This window comes from Carcharodon carcharias, chromosome 7 (assembly GCF_017639515.1).
Source record: "Carcharodon carcharias isolate sCarCar2 chromosome 7, sCarCar2.pri, whole genome shotgun sequence".
Lineage (NCBI taxonomy): Eukaryota > Metazoa > Chordata > Chondrichthyes > Lamniformes > Lamnidae > Carcharodon > Carcharodon carcharias.
The window spans coordinates 22,237,209-22,251,430 of record NC_054473.1 but is presented as its reverse complement, the minus strand read 5'-3'; the positions used below and the strand labels follow the sequence as shown (position 1 = coordinate 22,251,430).

The 14,222-nt window shown below is 43.7% G+C and overlaps 1 protein-coding gene across 5 annotated transcripts in view; it reads left to right on the top strand.

The window, feature by feature from the left end:
- plxnb1b (plexin b1b) overlaps window positions 1-14,222 on the top strand; it is a 220,268-nt gene that overhangs the window by 172,164 nt on the left and 33,882 nt on the right. For 4 of the 5 annotated variants that reach the window (XM_041191160.1, XM_041191157.1, XM_041191159.1 and 1 more), the window contains exons 14-20: window positions 1,443-1,536; window positions 3,300-3,466; window positions 6,525-6,676; window positions 8,263-8,368; window positions 9,601-9,737; window positions 10,702-10,878; window positions 13,845-14,028. In XM_041191160.1, the coding sequence (XP_041047094.1) occupies window positions 1,443-1,536; window positions 3,300-3,466; window positions 6,525-6,676; window positions 8,263-8,368; window positions 9,601-9,737; window positions 10,702-10,878; window positions 13,845-14,028 (1,017 nt within the window). The remainder of the gene's footprint in view (window positions 1-1,442; window positions 1,537-3,299; window positions 3,467-6,524; window positions 6,677-8,262; window positions 8,369-9,600; window positions 9,738-10,701; window positions 10,879-13,844; window positions 14,029-14,222) is intronic. The other variant, XM_041191161.1, reaches the window with a different exon arrangement.

Below are 14,222 nucleotides of genomic sequence, written 5' to 3'. Positions count from 1 at the left end.
TGATTTCTAAATTCCTGACATACCCACAGTGATGAGAGAGGTTCTTTAATTCAACGCTGTAATTTGCAACAGTCTCCCTTCAGCTTCCTTTCATGGAATACAGCTCTCAGTGCTGCCTCATTCTTAGTTGTGCCATAATATGAGACCAGAATCTCATTCATTACAGAACAGCCCATAGTATTGGGGGGGTCTCGCTGGCAACATTGTTTAGACACCATTTCAAAAGCATCTGGCCCAATCATGGTGTGGAGAACATTTACTATATCCTCAGTTCCTGTTTTATCAGTCCTCTTTGTTAAGGGTTGAATCCCACCCCCTCCATTGCCCCCCAATATGCTCTCAGTGCCATCATTTTTTTCCAATTACATACCTCACTCTGTACCTGAACACAACACACACACAGAGTAATCTTTCAAATTGCTCAAAGCCTCCTCAAAATCAACTTTCGGACCTCTAAAAATGTGCCACAATGTTCCTCAGCCTTTGATTTCTCAAACGAGATGCAAAAAGGAATTCCATCCCAGCCCCTTTCTGTTCTGTATCACACTGAGCAAACTCACCATGTGCTCAACTGCACTGAACTAACTTTATTTGAACCTGAGCAGCAGAGAGGGCAGTCTAACAATATGCTTAGCAATTTCAATATATTACACATCTTTCCTGTTAATATTTTGATCATGATCAATGCTATATAGTGTATTATGGTATTATGATCAAATCCTTAGGTTTCTGACAGCCATTGTTGGAAATTGACTGCTGATATGTCACCATCTGCAGGATCAAGAATCAGGGAGTGACTAGAAAGCAGAATTGTTCTGACACATTGGAGGCCCTAAACATGAATTTGTTTTTTCCCTTTTCAGCTGTTGGTGGACCAGCTGTGTGTTCCCATCACTTTCTGTTTTTATATCAGCACTGCATCACCTACAGTATTTTTTGCCTCACTTTATTCCTCTTACCCTTGAAGGGAATGTGCATTGGGGAAAGGTTGATAACGTCGTCCCCTGTGCTCTTCCTCTAGGCCTAAGCTGCATATCAGGAGCACAGGGCTGACCCATATATTGTCTGGGTCTGCCAACAATTGGGGCAAAGTAAAGCATAAGCGTTTTACAGAATCTTTACAGTGCAGAAGGAGGCCATTCAGTCGATTGTGTCTGCACTGGATCTCTGAAAGAGCATTCCACCTAGTCCCACTCCCCTGCCTAAACCCCATAACCTTGCCATCTTCTCTTTTCAGGTAGCAAATCCAATTCCCTTTTGAATACCTCAATCAAACCTGCCTCCACCTCCCTTTCAGCAAGTTTGCATTTTCCTTGCATACCTTAAGTACAACAATGAATTATGCATGTCCCCAAGCAGATTTGACTTTGAATTTTGATTCGGGCATGTGGATGTTTACTACATATCTTTGGTCTGTCATCCTTCTATCTCTGCCTTTACAGTATACCTACTCCACACTGCAGCAAGAGTATAACGCAACAGTATATGTCCAGCGGCGGCCCAATTATAGAGTGGACAGCGTACATGATTTGCACAGTAAGTACTTTCACCCTTTCCTGAAGAAGTTATGAAAGGAAATGGAAGTGTTTCCTCAGCTTGTTCTCTTTTTGTCCTGTCAGAATGCCAAAGTCTTCACATATGCTGTAGAATCCGGTGTATGTATTTCTGACATTTCTCCTGCTGCCACTGTATAATTAGTACAGCTGACTGGTACTGACGAGCTACATTAACAGTCCTTGTAACAGTGTATGCGGTAAAACCAGAGTATATTTTCCAGTGTGTTGCAATGTTGATTGAAATCACTTGCACTATTTACTGCAATAATTAACTTAACAACATTGTAACGTTCGCATAAAAAGTTTGCAAAATATCAGGAATGCTCCAGTGACCTCAAAATGGCTAATGTTACCTGTGCTTGAGAACTGTAGAAGTAAAGACCCTTTAGTGTCTTCTCCCCCAGCCCTGCATTTATCTTCTCCAGTAGAACATCTTATAACAGGGGTGGGGAAGTGTTTTCTTACCGAGGGCCACTGACACACAGACAAAATCAGTCATGGGCCACACGCACGCAAAAATAAACTTAATTTATTTTTTTCTAAGAGAGAATACAGAAACTTTCAACTTGCCCGCTGCTTTAATGCGATGGCAGAGCTTGCTTTTCCGCACAGCTTCTGTGTCTCAATCGCAACACTCCTCAAATTCAGCTCAACTTTTTGCTTGCTCTCCTTTGCCATTGCCTCTCTCTCTTTCTCTGTTTCTGTCTCTTTTCCCACTCTGTCTGTCTGTCTCTTTCCCTCTCCTTTCCCACTCCACCCTGGGTGCCCTGCTCCCTTTCTGCCCCACCCCGGGTCACTCAAAATTGGCTACCCGCTCAGCAGCCGGCAGCTTCCTGTCCCTGCCCTGTTCTCCTGGAACTCTGGCCTCGCTCTCTGACCACAGCCTGGGCCTCGGGTGACTGCAGCCAAGGCTGAGGCGGTGGCTGGCCGGGGAGGTGAGGAGACGGGCAGACTTAGAAATCTCCCTGCCGGCCGGATCCAGTCCCCGGGCTGGAGGTTCCCCACCCCCTGCGTTATAGAGAAAGGAGGATTGGTTTGGGATAATATATCAGGGAGTTGTTTGTAAATGTGTCTGATGTGTATGTTTTTTCTATATGTATGTATGCAAATGGGTTCTAGTTATGAATACATTCTGATTTCAAATCGAAATCTCGGTTTATTCATTTATTATAAACATAGGGAATATAATGGCGCCATCTTGTGGGTTCTTTATCACTTGCCCTGTTATTCCGTGTGTATTAGTACTTATCTAATATATGTACATTTCACTCTTTCAAAGGTTATATTTCCAACAGGACTATGAGAGCAATTTTTTCTTATTTTGAACTCTGCCCTCTCCCCCACTGCCACACTTCATGTGAAGGAAATAATCACACTATTTAGAATATATAGTTCCTCTCTAATTGTGGTTAAGTTTGATTAAGCTACAACAACCGTGGTGAATGGTGTAATTTTCTAACTCTGTTCTCCAAAACCATGAGGTTCATGGGAAACTAAAATTCAAGCAAAATATATATATTTTTTAACTCTTTCGTCTTGAACAAAATAACTTGCATTTGAACAGCATCTCTCACAGCCTCTGGATGGTCCAGAAGGCTTTATATTGTACGTTTTGAAGTGTAGGCAATGTTGTAGGGTCAGAGCTAAAAGTGGCCGTTATCTCCAATATTGGGGAATGAGCTCTCTGATTCTTACGAGCAAGCGTGTGAAAATGATTAATGGACTCTTGCTGCCTCTGCACAGTTACTCTGTATAACTGTTCCGTGGGTCGAACAGACTGCAGCCGCTGTCAGACTGCAGACACCAAGTATGCGTGTGTTTGGTGTGGGGGAGGAGAGCCCAGCTGTGTGTACGAAAAGTCGTGTGTGGACGGAGTGGAGCAGACCTGCCCAGCGCCTGTGATTCACTCGGTGAGTTACTATTCGAAAATGCAGGAGATAGAAAGTAACCAGAACTCACTTTTTATTTGTTCATGGGATGTGGGCGTCGCTGGCTAGGCCAGCATTTATTGCCCTTGTTCAGAGGACAGTTTTAAAAGTCAACCACGTTGCTGTTGGTCAGACCAGGTGAGGATGGCGGGTTTCCTTCCCTAAAGGGCATTAATGAACCAGATGGGTCTTTACGACAATCAGCAATAGTTTCATGGTCACCGTCAGAATTTTAATTCCAGATTTTTTTTATTGAATTGCCATTGGTGGGATTCGAACCTGGGTCCCCAGAGCATTACCCTGGGCCTCGGGGTTATTAGTCCAGTGACAATACCGCCATGGCACTGCCTCCCCCCCTAAATCTGGGATTATAAATCTAGGCTCAGTAATGGTGACCATAATGACAATCTTCAATTGTTATAAAAACCCATCTGGTTCGCTAATGTCCTTTTAGGAAAGGAAATCTGCCATTCTTACCTTATCTGGCCTACATGTGACTCCAGACCCACAGTAATGTGGTTAACTCTTAACTGCCCTCTGAAATGGCCTAGCAAGCCACTCAGTTCAAGGACAAATAGGGATGAGCAACCTATGCTGGCCTTGCCAGTGACACCCACATCTCATGAAAGAATAAATTAGAAGGATGGATCTTTGAACCATCTGAATGGGTGTATATAAAAATGCTTTGGAGATGAGGATCACACAGCAAGAATGGCAGCACCCAGTCCTATTGGAAGGGTTTCAGTAGTATTGTGATTATACTACTGGGCATGAGATCACATTCCACAACAGCAGCTGGGGAGCCTAAATTCATCGACAGGTAGAGTATCCTTTATCCAAAACCATCGGGGCCAATTGCATTTTGGATTTCAGATGATTTCAGTTTTTGGATACCACATATAAACTTACATTGCATTAGCATAGGCTAGAAAAGTAAGCTGTATCACTGAATAATAAATACTCGGTACCTGAAAAGATTTCTTTTTGACACATTCACCACAAAAATTGCAAGGTGAACAGTGCAGACAAACAACTAGATTTCCCCCACTAAATCTCGATGAGGTTCGAAAAAAGTGTGGTTTTTGGATGTGTTTGGTTTTCAGATTTATAGGTAAAGGATACTCAACCTGCAATTAATTTCATCGGAATAAAAAGCTGGTGTGAATAATGACGACCATGAAACTTCCAAATTGGTGTAAAAATCCTCTGGTTCACTCAAACCCTATAGGGAAAGAAATCTGCCCAGTCTCGCCTATGTAAGATCAAGGCAATGCTGTTGACCTGTAGCCTATGTCCTTCTTGTAGCAAAGAAGGTTAAGAGGAAAACTGATAAAGGTGATCAAAATTATGAGGGGTTTTGATATGGAGGCAAAAAAACCAGGAACCCAAGGACACGGATAATAAACAAAAAAAGCCAGCTGGGATTTGAGAATTTGTTTTGAATTCAGCAAGTGAAATGGAGGCAATGGCATAGTGGTATTGTCGCTGGACTAGTAATTCAGAGATGCAGGGTAATGCTCTGGGGACCTGGGTTCGAATCTCACCGCAGCAGATGGTGAAATTTGAATTCTATTTTTAAAAAAAATCTGGAATTCAAAAAGTCTAATGATGAAACCATTGCTGATTGTTGTAAAAACCCATCTGGTTCAGTAATGTCCTTTAAGGAAGAACATCATCCTTACCTGGTCTGCCTACATGTGACTCCAGACCTAATGCCCTCTGAACAAAAGCAATTTTGGATGGGCAATAAATGCTGGCCTAACCATTGACACCCACATCTCATGCATGAATAAAAAAGAATTTTTAAAAAGTAGTTATGATTTAGAATTTTACTTTTTTTTATTCAATCACGGGATGTGGGCTTCACTGGCTGGGCCAGCATTTATTGCCCATCGCTAGTTGCCCTTGAGAAGGTGGTGGTGATCTGCCTTCTTAAACTGTTACAGGCAATGTACTGCCTGCAATGGTGGTGGAACTAAATTCAATAGTAACGTTTAAAGGGAAATGGGTCTCCGTAGAAAAAGGGAATATATTTTATGGGAAAAGAGCAGAGACGTGGTAATGATTAGTAACACAGGCAGGATGGGTGATATCACTTCCTTCTGTGTTATTCTGTGACACATTATTGAGCTGTACAGACCAAGTAATGCACAGGTTGAACCCCCACCTGTGTTCAGTTAGTGATCTTGGCCCAGGCATCAATTGAGAGAGGGCTACATTTGACATTGATACTCTCCAGCTAGAAAGTGTAAAATTCAGCCAAGTTTCCTGCTGTTTGTCACTGTTCATTGACCACCTGCTGGAAAACACACCTCTTGGGGTGTCGGGCATGTTCAGGATTTTAAACAAAAATTGATTCCTGGGATGTGAGCGTCGCTGGCAAGGCCAGCATTGATTGCCCTTGAGCAGGTGGCAATGAGCTGCCTACCACTGGGTGGCTGACAAGACCCTTTCACAGGGCAATTAAGAGTCAACCACACTCCTGTGGCTCTGGAGTTTCACATATGGCAGGATTTCTCCCAAAATGGGTTTTTATGACAAAACAGCAGTTTCAAGATCATTAATAATGAGACTAGCATCTTATTCCTGATTTTATTTATTAATTGAACTTAATGCCCTGGTGGGATTTGAACTTTTGTCTCTGAAGCATTAATCCAGGCCTCTGGGTGTAGAGAGTGATTCCTGCGAGCAATTCAGTGTCGTGATGACACTCATTGTCCAGGATTACGTAAAAAAGTGATTATTCAGGTGAATTAGCAAAGATATTTCCGTGTTGGGGAACCGTACTCAGGCAAGAATGTGCACCTCAGGAGAAAGGAAAAGCATAGGAAAAATTAAATGCAAACTTATCAATCTTTATATCACTTTTTCACACTTTTTTTCAGTTGAACTCTGAAAAAAGTATATCTGGCATGTATTTTTTACGAAAATGTACGTTAGTGTCTTCCCCCTTTCAATGATTACTCATCACTCTTCCAATGCTGATACACGACCATACAGGTCGCTTGCGCCTGTTCACACAGATTATTCTCCTTTCCAGATCGACCCAATGTCAGGGCTGCAGGAAGGCGGGACCATGGTCACCATCACTGGTTCAAACTTGGGCCAGAGATTCGAGGACATCCAGAACATGGTAACGGTGGCTGGGATCTCGTGCAGTGCTGATCCTCTGAAGTATGAGGTCTCCACCAGGTCAGTCACTTGATGATCTTCAACTACCAGAGTGCTCGGAAACCCCCGTGTGTGAGTGAGCGGTGAGGCTCAAGCAGAATTACGCCGATTTCTTGATCCTTACCAATTTCTGTTAATTTCTGAAGCACACCTTGCATAATTAACACTGGCCATGTTCCCACCCCTACCTTGGCTCCAAGGTATTTTGTCCCTGATGATGCCCTCTTTGGAGGCCACAGTTCATCCCAGATCAGTGTGTACAATGTCATAATTTTGACTCTGCTACTACAATGGTTACTGGCCTCATCCTGGGTTATGTCACTGCTTTGAAGCAGTAGAACAATGTTAGGATTTTAGCACTCCTGGCTCAGAGCTTGACATGACGGGTATAGCAGTTTAGAAGGAATTTGAGAATGGGAGGTCCGTGAGCGAAGTTTGGAGCCCACAAGGCTTTCTATCCAAGACCACTGTGCTGTGATCTTTGAAGAAGGATGGTTCACTTGGCTGAATTCAGTCCCAAAAGCACTGGTCAAAGCCCCTCAAAGCACTGCTGAGGTAGTTCTCCTTAAAGCAGAGAAGGCCAAAAGGAGATTTGATATAGATATTTAAAATTATGAAGGATTTGAAAAGAGCAAATTGTTTCCAGTGGCTGAAGGGTCACTAACCAGGGGACATAAATTCAGTACAGACTCAATAGTAATTTTCCCAAACAGAACTGAATAAGTACTTGAAAGAGAATAAAATTACATGCATATGGGGAAAATGTAGGGGAGTGGGACTAACTGGGGGTTGCCCTTTGAAAGAGCCAGCACAAACTTGATGGGTTGAATGGCATCCTTCCTTCCAGTACTATTCTGTGATTCTATGGAAGGTGGTATGTGGCTTATTCAGTGACTGTAAACCAGTGACACTGTTTACCTACAGATAAAATGAAGAACTTTGCAAGTTAAGATATTGGCCACAGCTGCAGAGACTTGAGCACAAAATCCAGGCTGATACTCCAGTGCAGTGCTGAGGGAGTGCTGCACTGTCAGAGGCATAACCCTTTGGACGAGACGTTCAATGTCTGGCCCCATACACACTCTTAGGTGGGTGTAAAAGATCCCATTCCAAGCAGAGCAGGGGAGTTCTTCCCCAGTATCCTGACCGATACTTAGTTTATGAGGTAAGGCTATCACAAGATATGGAGCCAAGGTGGGTAAATGGAGATAGGGTACAGATCAGCCATGTTCTCATTGAACAGCGGAGCAGGCTTGAGTAGCTGAATGACCTAATCCTATTGTGTTCGTATGGAGGCCAGGATAGTGCTGCAACATATCAGACTGTGAATGCACAGAACCTTATGTTTGGAAGGGCTGGTTGTTTGGCTCAGATTACTCAGTTGCAGAATAACATCTGTTATTACTGCTCACTCTAGTTACTGAAAATTGATAGTTGAATCGATTTTATGGTTAAAAAATACTTGTGCAGTATGTTTGGACTACTGCTGTGACACATTCTCTACCCCCACCCCCCCGTCCCCCAGTACTGTAATCCAATGTATGCTAGTTATACATTCACACCACCCACCCACAGTGCAGCTAATACTGATGAGTTTCCTCCTGTAGGATTGTGTGCTACACAGAAGCCAGTTATGAGGAAGTGTCAGGCCCTGTCACAGTTGAGGTAGCGAATGGAGGGAGCAGCAGCTCCACGCAGCCTTTCACATATCAGGTCGGTATGAAATCAGTTATGCTTGTTTTTATTTCAAATACTTCTTTTAAACCTTGGAACTCTGTGACTTTCTGTAGTTTCTGAAGTGAAAGGACATTTGAGACAGGAGCAGGAGTATTATCATGTGCTGCTGCGGACTGCACCTCAAACCCAGCAGCTGCAGCACCGGCCCTGAGTCGAGCCATGGCTAAGACTCAACGCCTGCTCGGCTAAGTACACCATAAGCGGAATTTTTCATTCACCGGGCGGGCACATGCCTGACACGTGGGAACGTAAAGTGATGCGTGATGATGTCGGGCGTGCGTCCCGATGTCATCGCAAAGTCACGCGGTATTTCGTTCACCGAAGTCAACTGCGTGCCCGCCATCATTGAAAGGCCTATTAAGGCCATTAACCAGGTAATTAACCTGAACTTTTATGCTGCCCATCCAACCTTATGGTTGGCGGGCAGGCAAAAAAGTCCAAGCGGCCTTTACGTTTTTCAGGGAACCTCATCCACGAGCGGGCTGAGGTTTCCTAAAGCTATTACAAATTAAATAAAAGGCTTCATTTGTGCTTTAAAACCTGTCCCATCCCATGTGACACAGTCACACATGAGGGGACATGTTTCATTGAATTTTTCTGCTCTTTATTAATTTTTTCAAAATGAGCTTCAATCCTGAGATTGAAGTGCTCTTTCACGCTAGGCCCAGCTCTCCCTCCTCCCCCCCGCACGCACAGGTGGTGCTCAGGGTTACCGCTTGCGATCCACGCAGGGTGGGCCTTAATTGGCCGCTCGCGTTACGGGGCCAATCGGGGGCAGCAGTCGGCTCCATGATTGCTCCCGCTGAGCCTGCCCAACGAATGGAAAATCCTGGCCCATGTCAGTTTGAGTGAAACCTTGACATGCAGCCCCCGAGCAGATACAGCATCAACTTTGGGAAGATTCACGCGTACAACCCAGCAGGTGCAGCACATAAGCTCTGGACAAAGATGAGGCAATTAACACGAATCTGCTGAGCACATTTTATTTTAAACTAATAAGGATCAGATTGAGAAAACCAGGACTGAATCAGAATCTACTGTCTAGGAGCCCAGATGAATTTAATTTTTGTTCACTTGCATTAAAGTGAAATTTTTGGAGATGTGTGTCTCAGTGTTTAGCTGGGGAATGGCTGCTGATTATTCACCCATGTCTTGGCCTATTTGACAAGTCAGTAAGCAGCCTGTGTTTTGATTTCTTTCTCCTCCAGAGCCCGGTGCTGAACTCTATCTCACCATCACGTGGCCCCAAAGCTGGAGGGACATCTCTCACACTCAGTGGCATCAAGTTGCTGACTGGCAGACCAAGTGATATCAAGGTGTTTGTTGGTGACTTCCCCTGCCTCATGTAAGTATATTTATCCTAAGAGAGCTGGGAATCCTTCCGGAACATTAGCACAAGGACGATGACATGGTGGTCCAATGTGTTGTGTTGCAGACTGAGAAAATGTGGGCCTGTACCTGTAACTGCTCCTGATGGACTTGTTCCAAGTTTCTCTCACTGTGAACAATGTCATGTTACAGGGAAACGCTCATTTTGGGTTCGATTCACACATCATCCAGCAGAATTGCCATACACATGGGAAAAAGTCCATCGTTTTGACCCTTTTGCTAATGTTGGTTTATAATGCAAAGATAATGAATAGAGGGGAAAGGGTTATCTGCTTAATGAAGAAAAGAACGTCCAATACTGAAATGTTGGTTTATTCTAAGAATATAGAGGATCAAACAACAGGGGCATTAGTTAACAATCAGGATGTTAGTCAGAGAACTCTCCTTCCCTCCTCTTGTGTTCTAGTGGTGATCATTGTTTCAGAGCCACATCAAAGTGGCTGTTTTTGATTTGTCAATTTCGCCAATGACTGATATTGCACCTTTGAAGGCCGGACAGCTGATCCAACTCCCATTGTCCCCTGACATCCATATTTGTACTTTCAAGCAAAGATCAGTGAATATTGATCAGGAGCAGGAACCCAGTGGTTTCCTCATTCCCTAATCCAGCATCAATTGCAATGCCCCTGATGGCTCCACAGAGAGATCAACAATTTAGCTTGGGAAATTCTTTGGTCTGTATAAGTCAGCTACTCACTGGATAACCTGCAAGTCAGAAAGGAGAGCTTGACCTGTGGTTCTGATAGTTTTACTTAAATTATGCGTTAAGGCTTGAAAAGTTGCAGAGACAGCTGTTGGCTTCCCTCTGTGATCATGTAAAAAGGGATCTGTACAGATTAATAACTGGTTTTGTCCCTCCTAACCCTGTGTGAAAACAGGTACTTTTGGTTAAGATTGTCAATTGTTTTCCCCCTGGACAGTTCTGCTGATATAGAGGATCATCAAGTCCAGTGTCTCACAGCCCCAAGCAACCAGACAGACGAGCTGCCTATCACAGTCAGGTATGGTGATATTCCAAAGAGACTGAATACCGTCTTCTACAGTTACACAGAAGATCCAAACATCACCATTGTGCATCCAGACAAGAGCTTCTTAGGGTAAGAAGGCTTTTAAGCTATAAGACAGAAAAAGAAAGATTGCTGCAGTAGAGAACCAGAGATATATATTTCCTGAAAGGGGAACTGTGTAATGCAGTGGGTTTAAGAGCGCCGCCCTTTCATCTCAGGAACGTAATCTGATCCCACCCTGAAATCCAATCCCGGTTTTGGATCCAATCAGCTGAGACCGAGACCAATAAAGTCTCCTTTGTCAGTTAGCTGCTCCTAAATCAAATGCTTTACAGTTCCTCATGGACATCAGTCCTCACCCAAAACTGGTCCTTGATCTCCACAGTTTGGTGTTAAGTTGATCGCAGTTAAGCTAAAAGGATGGCAGGATATGCTGTCTTGGTGCATTGGCTGGGAAAGGTCAAGGTGAAGCAGTTTTGCAAACCCATGCGCTTCTCAAAAATGTCCTCATGCGGCATCCAAACAGGAGTCTTGAGGCAGCATCAAAACAGAGCTGCTTTGTTTGTCTGCTTTTATGGTGCATGGTGGACACTCCATCTTAGGTACAGCATTAGAACATCCATTTATGACTTCTAAGAGCTGGTATTCCTGACCAAGGCACGTCATTGGGGAGACTGGCAAGAGGTCTATTCTGCAGAGCTGTCATAGATCTAACCTGGGAGGGAGAGCCTGAGACCTAACACATAGTGGCAAGATATTTGATTCTCCTGCACTGTCACTCCTCAACTCAGTGGCCAATCTCCACCTATCACTGGCCCTCTATCCAGCTCTACCTGTCCCACCCCCCCTTAAACCAGCTTATATTTCACCTCTTTTCTATTTTTCCTTAGTTCTGTTGAAGAGTCATTCGGACTCAAAACGTTAACTGTGTTCCTCTCCGCAGATGCTGGCAGACCTGCTGAGTTTTTCAAGGTATTTTTGTTTTTGCCCAAATTAATCATTCTTTTCGGAACAGGGTGCTGTGCAGACTAACAGATAAACAAAAAAATAATAATTTACTCTGCCATCAATTAGAGGCAATCACTTTATGAATCAGTATCACAGTCTCCTTTTACCACTTGTGCTACTGTGTTCATATTTCCTGCATCCTCAATACTGAGAACTGAGTCTGAGGGCCACTGTCTCCTCTACAACCCTCCATACTTTTCACTAAGGCGCTTTTGCGTTCTGAATTCCAGACTCTGGTTGAAAATTCTCCAAATATTTGAAGCTCACAGATTTTCAGTACCTTGAGGTGCCACCAGCCTTGGAAAGAGAGGGCTTGTAATTTGGAGAAGTAAAGTGTCCACCTTACAGGGCAGCATGTGTAGATGTGGAGTTTGTGATTATCTGGAGGTGGTGAAAGTGAGCAAAGAAAATCTAAAAACATAACTCCCTCCCCATTATGACACAGTTAATATTTTTATGGTTCCATCTTTTCAGGTACTGTCCCTCCTTCAAAACTGCTCTTGAACATGTCATCATCTCCCAAATGAATCCCCAGCTTTCCTGCAACTCCATGTTTGACTACCTGCAGTTGTAATCAAACAGTGCCTAAATATCTTGTCGAAGTTGCAAATGACTTCTTATGTGACTGTGACCAAGATCTACTGTTCCCTCCTCATCCTCCTCGACCTGCACAGTTGACCATGCCATCCTCCTCCAATGACTCTTTGCTGTTGCCCAGCTCTGTGGGACTTCTCTCACCTGGTTCCATTCTAATATCATTTACAATGGCTTATCTTCCTGCTCCCACAATGTTACCTCTGGTGTCCCCCAATGTCTATCCTTGGGCCCCTCCTATTTCCCATCCATATGCTGCCCCTCAACTACATAACCTGAAACCACAGCATTAGTTCTCACATATACACTGAAGACACCCAGCTCTATCTCACCACCACCTCTCTCAACTCCTCCATTTTTGCTAAATTATCAAACTGCTTATCTAACATCCAGTACTGGAAGAGCAGAAATTTCTTGCAATTAAATATTGGGAAGACTGAAGCCATAGTTTTTAGCTCCTGCTCCAAACACAATTCCTCTTCTTGATAACAGTGTGCGATGAAGTCTGTTCGCAACCTTGGTGTCATGTTTGACCCCGAGATGAGCTACCGATCTCATAGTTGCACCATTACTAAGACTGTTGCTTTCTACCTCAGTAATAACACCTGATTTCTCTCCATTTTGGATCGTCTGCTGATAAAACCCTCATTCATACTTTTGTTACTTCTAGACTCAGCTATTCCAAGGCACTCCTGATCTCCCATCTCCACATTCTACAAATTTGAAGTCATCTAAAACTCTGCTGCCCATGTCTAAACTCACACCAAATCCTGTTCAACTATCTTCACTGACTCACATTGGCTCCAATTAAACAACATAATGATTCTTGAAATTCTCATTTCTTGTTTTCAAAGCTATCTATGGCCTCATCCCTCTCTCTCTCTAAACCCCTCCAAATCCACAGTCCTCTCAGGTTACTTGTGCTCATCTAACTCTGGCCTCTCGAGCATCCTGAATCTCTGCACCACTGTTAGGCATACATTCAGCTGAAGACCTGGAACTCTGGAATTTCCTTCCTAAACCTCTCTGCCTTGCTTTCCTCCTTTAAGACGTTCCTTAAAAATCTGCCTCTTCGACAAAGCTTTGGCCTAACCTTGTCTCATTTGGCACAGTGTCAAATTTTGCTCTATAATGGGATCTTTAATTATGTTAAAGGTACTATATAAATACAAGTTATTGCAGTTGTTATGATGGTAGTTTCCATGGCGACTCTGTTTTGGCCCCTTCATGGGCTCTATCTGGTAAATGCTGATGCACGCTTCCCTGCTTTCTTAAATCAGTTGTTATCCATGCAGTAAAGTTAGTGAGGCGTATACTACAGGGATAATGAGGGGAAAGTAATAAACCGTTGAACATAGAAAGGAACCCAAATTGATGGGAACAATTGTTAGCAAAAACTTGAGGACATTTTCTGTATGACTGAGGCTGTTGAGCCATTCTGTGATCTGTTTCAGCGGAGGGAGGGTGATCAGCGTATATGGGCAAAACTTGGATGCTGTGCAAACACCTCAGATTATGGTCCAGTTAATCCCAAATGAACGATGGCGGAGATCGTTCTCCAAACTGCGAAGGTTGGGGAGAGAGAGGAAACGTAGAACGACAAAGAAGAGCGGCTGCACTGAAAAGAGTCCACAAAAGGTGAGAGAAGCTGGTTTCAGTGGCATGTAAAATGGTGCAGTAAAGGACAAGGTTTACAACCAAAATGTTCAATTCAACTGGGATTTCTGGATTCAGGCAGGCACTCAACCTGGAGTAACGCAATCACCCTCAGTAGGGGAAAGCTGGATTAAGGCAATCACTCTCACAAGGAAAACCGGGATTAAGGCAATCAC